A 10,623-nucleotide genomic window follows, 5' to 3' on the forward strand; every position below is an offset into this window, starting at 1 on the left:
GGCCCCATGCTGGTGATGGCTGCGATCTTCTCCGGGTTGGCTTTGATGCCCCTCTCGGAGACGATGAACCCCAAGAGCATGCCTCGGGGCACCCCGAAGACACACTTCTCGGGATTGAGCTTGATGCCTTTTGCCTTGAGACACCGGAATGTCACTTCAAGGTCGGAGAGGAGGTCGGAAGCTTTCCTTGTCTTGACTACGATGTCATCGACGTAGGCCTCGACCGTGCGACCGATGTGTTCGCCGAACACATGGTTCATGCACCGCTGGTACGTCGCACCCGCGTTCCTTAAACCGAACGGCATGGTGACATAGCAGTACATGCCGAAGGGCGTGATGAAAGAAGTCGCGAGCTGGTCGGACTCTTTCATCCTGATTTGATGATACCCTGAGTAGGCATCGAGGAAAGACAGGGTTTCGCACCCAGCAGTGGAATCCACGATTTGATCGATGCGAGGCAGAGGGTAGGGAACCTTCGGACATGCTTTGTTGAGACCAGTGTAGTCTACACACATCCGCCATTTCCCCCTTTCTTTCTCACAAGCACCAGGTTGGCGAGCCATTCGGGATGGAATACCTCTTTGATGAACTCGGCTGCCATTAGCTTGTGGATCTCCTCGCCTATCGCTCTGCGCTTCTCCTCGTCGAATCGGCGTAGAGGCTGCTTGACCGGTCGGGCTCCGGCCCGAATATCCAGCGAGTGCTCGGCGACATCCCTCGGTATGTCGGGCATGTCTGACGGACTCCACGCGAAGACGTCGGCGTTCGCGCGGAGAAAGTCGACGAGCATTGCTTCCTATTTGGGCTCGAGCCCGGAACCGATCCGGATCTGCTTGGAGGCGTCGCCACTGGGGTCGAGGGGGACGGTCTTAGCCGTCTCCACTGGCTCGAAGTTGCCGGCATGGCGCTTCACGTCTGGCACCTCTTTGGAGAGGCTCTCTAGGTCGGCGATGAGGGCCTCGGACTCGGTGAGGGCCTCGGCGTACTCCACGCACTCCACGTCGCATTCGAACGCGTGTTTATACGTGGGGCCGACGGTGATGACCCCGTTGGGCCTCGGCATCTTGAGCTTCAGGTAGGTGTAGTTGGGGACGGCCATGAGCTTCGCGTAGCATGGCCTCCCCAGCACCGCGTGGTAGGTTCCTCGGAACCCGACCACCTCGAACGTCAGAGTCTCCCTTCGGAAGTTGGAGGGTGTTCCGAAACAGACAGGGAGGTCGAGTCGTCCGAGGGACTGGACGCGCTTCCCGGGAATGATCCTGTGGAAGGGCGCAGCGCCTGCTCGGACGGAGGACAGATCGACGCGCAGGAGCCCGAGGGTCTCGGCATAGATGATGTTGAGGCTGTTGCCCCCGTCCATAAGGACCTTGGTGAGCCTGACGTTACCGATGACAGGGTCGACGACGAGCGGGTATTTCCCCGGGCTCGGCACGTGGTCGGGGTGATCAGCTTGGTCGAAGGTGATGGGCTTGTCGGACCAGTCTAGGTAGGCTGGTGCCGCCACCTTCACCGAGCAGACCTCCCGGCGCTCTTGCTTGCGATGCCGAGCCGAGGCATTCGCCGCGTGCCCGCCGTAGATCATGAAGCAGTCACGGACCTCGGGGAACTCTCCTGCTTGGTGATCTTCCTTCTTGTCGTCGTCGCGGGCCCTGCCACCCTCCGTGGGTGGCCCGGCCCTGTGGAAGTGGCGCCGAAGCATGATGCACTCCTCAAGGGTGTGCTTGACGGGCCCCTGATGATAGGGGCACGGCTCCTTGAGCATCTTGTCAAAGAGGTTGGCACCTCCGGGGGGCTTCCGAGGGTTCTTGTACTCGGCGGCGGCGACAAGGTCCGCGTCGGCGGCGTCGCGTTTCGCTTGCGACTTCTTGCCTTTCTTCTTCGCGCCGCACGGAGTAGACGCCTCGGGAGCATCTTCCGACGGGCGGCCCTGGGGCTGCTTGTCCTTTCGGAAGATAGCCTCGACCGCCTCCTGGCCAGAGGCGAACTTGGTGGCGATTTCCATCAGCTCGCTCGCCCTGGTGGGGGTCTTGCGACCCAACTTGCTCACCAGGTCGCGGCAGGTGGTGCCGGCAAGGAACGCGCCGATGACATCTGAGTCGGTGATGTTGGGCAGCTCGGTGCGCTGCTTCGAGAATCGCCGGATGTAGTCCCGAAGAGACTCTCCCGACTGCTGTCGGCAGCTTCGGAGGTCCTAGGAATTCCCAGGGCGCACATACGTGCCCTGGAAATTTCCGGCGAAGGCTTGGACCAGGTCATCCCAGTTGGAGATCTGCCCCGGAGGCAGGTGCTCCAACCAGGCGCGAGCGGTGTCGGAGAGGAACAGGGGGAGGTTGCGGATGATGAGGTTGTCGTCGTCTGTTCCACCTAGTTGGCAGGCCAGGCGGTAGTCCGCGAGCCACAATTCCGGCCTCGTTTCCCCCGAGTACTTTGTGATAGTAGTCGGGGGTCGGAAACGGGTCGGGAACGGTGCCCGCCGGATGGCCCGGCTGAAGGCCTGCGGACCGGGTGGTTCGGGCGAGGGACTCCGATCCTCCCCGCTGTCGTAGCGTCCCCCACGCCTGGGGTGATAGCCTCGGCGCACCCTCTCGTCGAGGCGGGCTCGACGGTCGCGGTGATGGCGCTCGTTGCCGAGGTGGCCCGGGGCCGCAGGCGCGGTGTTGCGCGTGCGCCCGGTGTAGACCGAGGCTTCCTGCATGAATCGGGAGGTCGCGGCATGAGGTTCCGAGGGGTATCCTTGCCTTCGGGAGGCAGTGCTCTCGGCCCGCCGGACCGCGGCGCCTTCCAGGAGATTTTTGAGTTCTCCCTGGATTCACCGACCCTCGGTGGTGGATGGCTCCAGCATCGCGCGGAGGAGCATCGCTGCTGTGGCCAGGTTCTGACCGACCCCACTGGATGTAGGTGGTGGCCTGACCCTGACGACATCGGCGACGCGGTGCTGGAGACCCTGGGGCAGGTGACGTATTTCTCCGGCCGGGGGTTGGCCCGCCCATGCCTGCCCGACGTCCCGGCGGATCGGCTCAAGCGCTCCTGCTCCCTCGTCGATCCTGGCCTGCGCCCCGCGGACTTGCTCGAGCTGTGGGTCGTAACCCCCCGCTGGAACGGGGACCACAGCTAGCTCCCGCGGGATGTCAGCGCGAGGCACCGGCCCAGGGGGAGCACCGTCCTCCGGCATACCGAGATGGTCGCCTCCGGAGGGACCCCCTAGATCGACGTGGAAACATTTGCGGCTTGGGCCGCAGTCCTCGTCGTCGAGGCTGCGGCTACCGTCGGAACAGTCGGAGAGGCAGTAGTCACATGCGGTCATGAAGTTCCGCATGGCACTGGGGTTGCCAAATCTGGAGAAATCCCAACAGATGTTGGGGTCGTCATCTTCCTCGGACCCAGAAGGCCCGTAGGTCGAGACGTCCGTCAGCCGGTCCCAAGGCGACCGCAAGCGAAACCCCAGAGGGTTTGTACTCGCCTCTACAAGGGCGCCCGCCAAAGCGAGATTGCTAGGCGGGTTGAGGCTGAGTATAAATGACGTAGGATGGGAATCGGTTGGTACCTTTTGGTCGTCGAGCGGCGATGAAGTCACGTCGAGGACTGACTGCATCGTCGCCTCCGGTACGAGGGCGACGTCCTGCAAGCTTTTTGCAAGCGCGCTGGCGTCGTCCACTTGCTCGGGATCGGCGTGTCGCGGGGAGACGGCGCTCGCCTTCGTCCCAAACGCGAGGTCGACGCCCAACGCGCTCCCCGTTGGGGTGCTAGGGACGTCGACTCGCTCGACAGCCGATGAGGCGCGGCCTCCTGCTTGGCCTTGGTTGCCCCGCCTCCTCCTCCGTTGGCGGGGGAGAGGACGGGGCGAGCTCGAATGTTGTTCTTCCGCCACGCGGGGAAGACGTCGTCGATTCCGCCGCCGGCGGGCGGGCTGTCGGCCGCCATTGTCGTTGTCGCGCGGCGGTGGAAGGAGTATCATGTCGTAGCTGCTGTCAAGGGACATGAACTCAAGACTCCCGAAACGGAGCACCGTCCCGGGTTGGAGAGGTTGTCGGAGACTGCCCATCTGGAGCTTGACGGGAAGCTTTTCGTCAACACGCAGCAGGCCCCTACCTGGCGCGCCAACTGTCGGCGTTTCGAGACCGGGGGGTCCCTCAGGCCGACGAGTGAGTGCCGCGTGCCCCAGCCCAGATGGGTCGAGCGTGTGGGCGAGCACGAAGGGGGAAAGGAGCGAGGCGGCCGGAGACCGGCGCGAGAGAGGTGGGAATCCCGCGGCCTTCGTGTTCGTCCCGCGCCCAGGTCGGGTGCGCTTGCAGTAGGGGGTTACAAGCGTCCACGCGGGTGAGGGAAGCGAGCGGCCCCAAGAGAGCGCCTGTCCCGTCCTCGTCCCGCGCGGCCGACCTCCTCTAAGAGGGCCCTGGTCCTTCCTTTTATAGACGCAAGGAGAGGATCCAAGTGTACAATAGGGGTGTAGCAGAGTGCTACGTGTCTAGCGAGGGAGAGCTAATGCCCTGAGTACATGCCAATGTGGCAGCCGGAGAGATCTTGGAACCCAACTAGTGTGACGTCATGGTCGTCGGAGGAGCGGCGGAGCTTGGCGGAGGGACAGCTGTCGGAGCGGTTGTGTCCTTGCTGACGTCCTCCTGCTTCCGTAAGAGAGCTGAGAGCCGCCGTCGTCACAGGGCATGCGGGGCGCCATCATTAGGGGTGGATAACGAGCCAGCTCGGCTCGGCTCGTCCGAGTTCGAGCTGGCTCGTTAAGCTAACGAGCCAGCTCGGCTCGGCTCGTTAAGGTAACGAGCCACAGAGTCAGCTCGGCTCGGCTCGTTTACGAGCTCGAGCTGGCTCGTTTAGCTCGCGAGCCAGAGCAGAAAAAAATAAAATGTATATAATAATTATTTTTAGTTAATTTCAAACTAATTTAACAATAAAAAATAGTAATTATACTCATAGTTTCACAAACCATGTCAATATAACACCAAATTAGCACAATTCATCACTCATTAATTCACAATTCACATGCATGTTCATCAGTTTAACCCATAATTATATTTGCATAGACCAAATTAACACATAGGCATAGTTCATTAATCATTAGTTTAATTCATAGGTCATAGACACCTCACATATATATAACATGTTCATCAATTATTCTATAAATGATATGTATATAGTTTCGTTTTATTAGAATATGGTAGCTCGTTTAGCTCGCGAGCTGGCTCGTTAACGAATCGAGCTGGCTCGTTAACGAACCGAGCTAGGATGTCAGCTCAGCTCGTGACAAAATTCAAACGAGCCGATCCGAGCCGAGCCGAGCTGACCACGAAACGAGCGAGCCAGCGAGCCATGAGCATTTTGTCCAGCCCTAGCCATCATTGCCTATCTGGTGGAGACAGCCAGATGGGACACCGGTCTTGTTCTCTGCGGCCCGAGTCAGCTCGGGGTAGGGTGATGATGGCGCTTCCTGTTGACGTGGCTGCCCTGTGCCCTAGGTTGGGCGACGTGGAGGCTCCTCCGAAGCCGAGGTCGAGTCTGTCTTCCATGGCCGAGGCCGAGGCCGAGCCCCTGGGTCGAGCGAGGCGGAGGTCGTCGGCAGAGGCCAGGGCGGTGTCCGAGCCCTGGGGTCGGGCGAAGCGGAGTTCGTCGTCTTCCGGGTCTTAGCCCGAGTCCGAGCCCTGGGTCGGGCGGAGCGGAGTTCGCCGTCTTCCGGGTCTTAGCCCGAGTCCGAGCCCTGGGTCGGGCGGAGCGGAGTTCGCCGTCTTCCGGGGCTGAGCCCGAGTCCGAGCCCTGAGTCGGGCGGAGCGGAGTTCGCCGTCCTCCGGGGCTGAGCCCGAGTCCGAGCCCTAGGTCGGGCGGAGCTTCCTATGGTGCCTTTGGCAGGGACTGGCTTCCTGTCAGCATCACTCTGTCAAGTGGCGCTGCAGTCGGAGTGGCGCAGGCGGCGCTGTCCTTCTGTCAGACCAGTCAGTGGAGCGGCGAAGTGACGGCGGTCACTTCGGCTCTGCCGGAGGGCGCGTGTCAGGAAAAAGGTGTCAGACCACCTTTGCGTTAAATGCTCCTGCGATTTGGTCGGTCGGTGCGGCGATTTAGTCAGGGTTGCTTCTTAGCGAAGGCAGGGTCTCGGGCGAGCCGAAGATGTGTCCGCCGTTGGAGGGGGGCCTCAGGCGAGACGGAAATCCTCCGGGGTCGGCTGCCCTTGTCCGAGGCTAGGCTCGGGCGAGGCGTGATCGAGTCGCTCGAATGGACTGATCCCTGACTTAATCGCACCCATCAGGCCTTTGCAGCTTTATGCTGATGGGGGTTACCAGCTGAGAATTAGGAGTGTTGAGGGTACCCCTAATTATGGTCCCCGACACCACCGGTCACCCGCCTCGGCGCACCACAGTCGCTAGCCCCGGGTTCACCGCCGCTCGCACGCCCGAGGAAACCGCCGCTGTCGCTCGCTCGCCCGAGGGAACCGCCACCCCACTAAAACCTAATCCCTGACGGCCTGAGGGTCTTTTATAGTCACCTGCACCTGGTGCAGCTGAACCGGATGGCACCGTTGGGACAGGGCTTCCTCTGGTTATTGGAAGTGTAAAACTCAAAATATACAAACTATATATATATATATATATATATATATATATATATATATATATATATATATATATATATATATATATATATATATATATATATATATATATATATATATATATATATATATATATGTTACTAGATTGCTTGATTTCTTGTCTATATAAAGTAGGATTCCAAACTACGTACAATATAAAAAGACTCACACCAGCAAACCACGCACATTATTTGTATGTATTTAACCACGAGATCTCTTAGCCATGTACTGAAGGCGCTCGGCTACATCTGTCATCTCCGGCCTTTTGTCAATGTCGAGATTTAGGCACTGCACGATCATTCCCGCCATGCTATGAATGAGCTCAAGATTTTCCGTCGCCGCGATTTCCGCATCAACCAGCTCAGTGACCAACCTGTTGTCCTTGGTGTAAGCGTCAAGGAAGTTCTTGAGCAGGCCATTGTTGTCAGAAGCGGAGGCCTTCTTCCTGGTGATGAGCTCCAGGAGCACAACTCCAAAGCTGTACACATCACTCTTGTTGGTCAGTATGCCAGACCGAAGGTACTCCGGGTCCATGTAGCTGAGGTCGCCAATGACGTAGTTGGTGTGCTGCTTATCCATGGCGATCAGCCTAGATATACCGAAGTCAGAGATCTTGGGCACAAAGTTGTCGTCCAGAAGTATGTTGGCCGGCTTAACGTCGCCGTGCAGGATGGACGTGGTAGTCTTGGAGTGCATGTAGGCTAGACCGTCCGCGGATTGCGCAGCGATGTCCAGACGCCGGTCCAGACGGAGAGGCACGGTGCTGCTGCCGCTGCCGCCGCCGTGCAGGATGTCGTCGAGGCTGCCTTTGGACACGAACTCGTAGACCAGAATCGGCGTGTCGACTTCGAGGCAGCAGCCTATGAGCTTGACGATGTTCTTGTGGATGATCCGGGACTGGATGATGACCTCGTTCGCGAACTGGTCGTCCTTCTGTGCCAAGGCACCGCCGCCGTCGCCGGTCTTCTGCTTCTTCTTCTTCGCCGGCGGCGGCGCGGCATTCTTCGGCTTTTTAACCGCGACTGGCTGGCTGTTGCTGTGGAGATGCCCCTTGTAAACCTCCCCGAAACCGCCTTGTCCGATGAGGTTGATGCTTTTCAAGATCGGCTTCAGGTCCTCCTTCCTGAACAGCTTGATGTTGTTGACTTTCTCTAGCGTGGGACCCCCGTTCTTCTCAAAGAACTCTTTCATCTTTCTCTTCTCTTTGAGAATCAGGGCGACCAGCACGGGAACTGCTATGATGAGAAGACCACCTACTACACCTGCGGCATAAACAAGAGAAAAGAGCCGGTAAATATGCATGCATGCGCTAGCTAGCTAGCATATAGGAGTATACGTACGTAACGTACCTATGGAAATTTGTGCTGGTAAGGGAAAATTGGAGCTGCAGGGTTCTTTGAAAGGATCACCACTGTGGGTACCACTAGGGCATGTGCATTCATATGAACCTTCCGTGTTCCGGCAATTGCCGAAACATGGGTATCCCGGGCGTTCGCACTCATTGATATCTGTATGATTCATCAACTATTATTTGTCTCCGATCCATTAGGTACATATATACATAATAATTAATAGTGACGAAGCTAGAGTAAATTAGAGGAGGTGTACTTTAATGTACGTAGTTGTATAGACGTGTCTCATAGGCGATGTATACTCCTTCTGTCCTTATAGATCTAAATCATAAGTCGTTTAATATAACGACACGATCTCCAAAATACAGTTTTTGACCAATATTTTATAAATATAAATAAACTTTTAATATATTTATATTTATGTAGAAGTAATTTTTAAAACAGATAGGTGCATATGATTATTAGGTTTTAAAATTAATTAAGTAACAAAACAATTATTTGTAGACAAAGTTTTACATGTTTGAACGACTTATAATTTAGATTTGGAGGGAGTATATATATGGTGAAATTCTAATCAGTCACTATTTTTTTGCAGTTTTTAGGGATGCATGTGCACCCCTATACACAACAAGTACAAGGTAGCTTCGCCCCTGGCAACCAACTTTGGTGATGTTATACTTAGGCTTAATATATATAGGGTTCCACTAATAGTCTACTGGTTGTTGCAGGAGTAGATGTATACAACTTATGATAGACTTTGAAAAATACTGGGAGTGGCCTGCTGGATTAGATAGTGATCTTTTAGGTATCTCTTGTACTTGAAAGACCGATCCAAGGGCTCAGGTTGTACATGTTCTAAGTGACTTTTGGGTTGTAATGAACGATTGTGGGAGGTCTGAATACTTTTATTCCATTAAAATAGACTTTGCAAAATAGCTCCACACACAGTTGACTTTACCTTTGATAAGAATTTCATGACATAAGATGTGTTTATCTTCTACTATGTGGCGATATATATAAGCAAGATTGACCCTCAAGAATTTACGATATATATGTTGCATAGCAAAACTTCTTCCTTTTTTAAGAAGAATTAATATTAACTTCTAGGTATGTTGATAACTTCATTTGAATTGGCTTCAACCTTTTGACCTAATAGCTAGATGGTAACCAACATATATATTGTCTTTTTAAATAGAGTATTTTTGTTACTCTACTTTATACTACTACTACCATTGTTTAAAATTATAAGATATTTTAAATTTTTTAATGTATACTCTCTCCGTTCCATTTTATTATATTTGTCGCCATTTATTTTAGTTCAAAAATAAACTAGCGGACGACGAATATTCGAGATCGAAGGTAGCTAGTATTTTTACTATGTACTTAGATTATACACTAGATACATATTTAACAAAACTATAGTGTTTGATAATTTGGAATGGGTGAATTGGATTATAAAGTATGTAGCTGTGTTTGGGCATGCACTTACCAGTACATCCATTGGTAACATATGGATTGCCATCGTAGCCCATGCTACAGTTGCAGACGTAGCCAGGTCCATTGGTAGAGTTGTAACAGTCACTGTTGGAGCTGACACAGGCATAGTTGTGCCCCTGCCCCTTCTTGGCCTCCTCGCACGTCTGGGTCTGGTTGTCCCTGATGGCCCAGTCCAGCCACACCGGCATCGTCCTGTTGCGATCCATCTTGAGGTCTGTGGTGTGAAAGGTGTAGTTCTTGTCTACGAAGAAGGCGTAGTCGCAAGGGCTGAAGTCCAGCCTATTCTTATGGGTGTACGATCTGAAGTTCATGTTGTTGTTGGTGAGGCCGGACGGGAAGTCGACATGGCAGCACCCGACGCCGGAGCAGACGCCGTCCACGGCGCTCGCAGAGTTGTTGCAGAAGCACATGCAGCCGGTGTAGTAGGCGTAGGAGTAGTCGCTGCCTTCACTCCGCTGGCTCTCGGTGTAGCCCAGGGAGTTGCAGCCGACGACGACGACCTGGTTCCGGGCGTTGGAGATGCGGTACACGCCGGCCTTGTTGAACTGCACGTCGCCGTAGTCGACGTCATACACCTGGTCCGAGGAGTTGTAGCACTGCCAGGCGACGGGCAACATCACGAGCGCCTCCGCCGTGCTGATGGAGAGGTTGCTCAACGGGACCGCCCTCGTGGTGCCGAAAAGCACCGGCGTGCCGCCATCGCAGATGATCTCGAAACCCGGGCGGTAGCAACCGGCGCCGATGCCGAACGGGTATCGGATGGCAGTGCCGCCGCAGCTGTCCTGGCAGCCTGGGAGAGCCTCGAGAGCTGCAGCGCAAGCCTTGATCGTGAAAGCCGCTGCTACCACCAGCAGCAATGGCAGTATGGTCAAAGCCGTCGACATTACTATTCTATGGTTCGCTACTTCTCGACTACCGGTGATCGACTAGGAGGTAGCACTCACTGCGTTTAAGTAGCGAGTGGCTAGAGCTGCAACTGCAACCCTTGCCAACTACTCCCTCCCTATCAGTACATGTCACAATCACAACATTTGACTTTGTAAAGTTTATTAGGAGATTTTGCAAAAAAAAATCTAATACAATTCTACATATACAAGTTACATTTTTTAATCTAAACATAAAATCGCTACGATAGAACAACGATCCATACTCCTAGATAGAATAGGAAAGGATTAAATGACT

At 54.8% G+C, this 10,623-nt stretch overlaps 1 protein-coding gene across 1 annotated transcript; it reads right to left on the minus strand.

Moving 5' to 3' along the window:
* Nucleotides 1-6,688: 6,688 nt before the first annotated feature.
* LOC103629182 (wall-associated receptor kinase 2) lies at nt 6,689-10,359 on the minus strand. The gene is made up of 3 exons (XM_008650354.3): nt 9,434-10,359; nt 7,942-8,100; nt 6,689-7,854 (listed from the first exon to the last, which is right to left on the minus strand). Exons 1-3 carry the CDS (start codon nt 10,323-10,325, stop codon nt 6,794-6,796), a joined length of 2,112 nt encoding a protein of 703 aa, XP_008648576.2. The 5' UTR covers nt 10,326-10,359; the 3' UTR covers nt 6,689-6,793.
* Between the last annotated feature and the right edge of the window lie 264 nt (nt 10,360-10,623).

This window comes from Zea mays, chromosome 6 (genome assembly GCF_902167145.1).
Source record: "Zea mays cultivar B73 chromosome 6, Zm-B73-REFERENCE-NAM-5.0, whole genome shotgun sequence".
Lineage (NCBI taxonomy): Eukaryota > Viridiplantae > Streptophyta > Magnoliopsida > Poales > Poaceae > Zea > Zea mays.

Bases quoted from the DNA above. Each gene is read 5' to 3' on its own strand.
- LOC103629182 (XM_008650354.3), bottom strand. From the start codon at position 10,325: ATGTCGACGGCTTTGACCATACTGCCATTGCTGCTGGTGGTAGCAGCG. The intron at 8,101-9,433 runs GTAAGTGCATGC...TGAATCATACAG, and splicing joins TGTTACCAATGGATGTACTG to ATATCAATGAGTGCGAACGC. The intron at 7,855-7,941 runs GTACGTTACGTA...TTTATGCCGCAG, and splicing joins ACCAGCACAAATTTCCATAG to GTGTAGTAGGTGGTCTTCTC.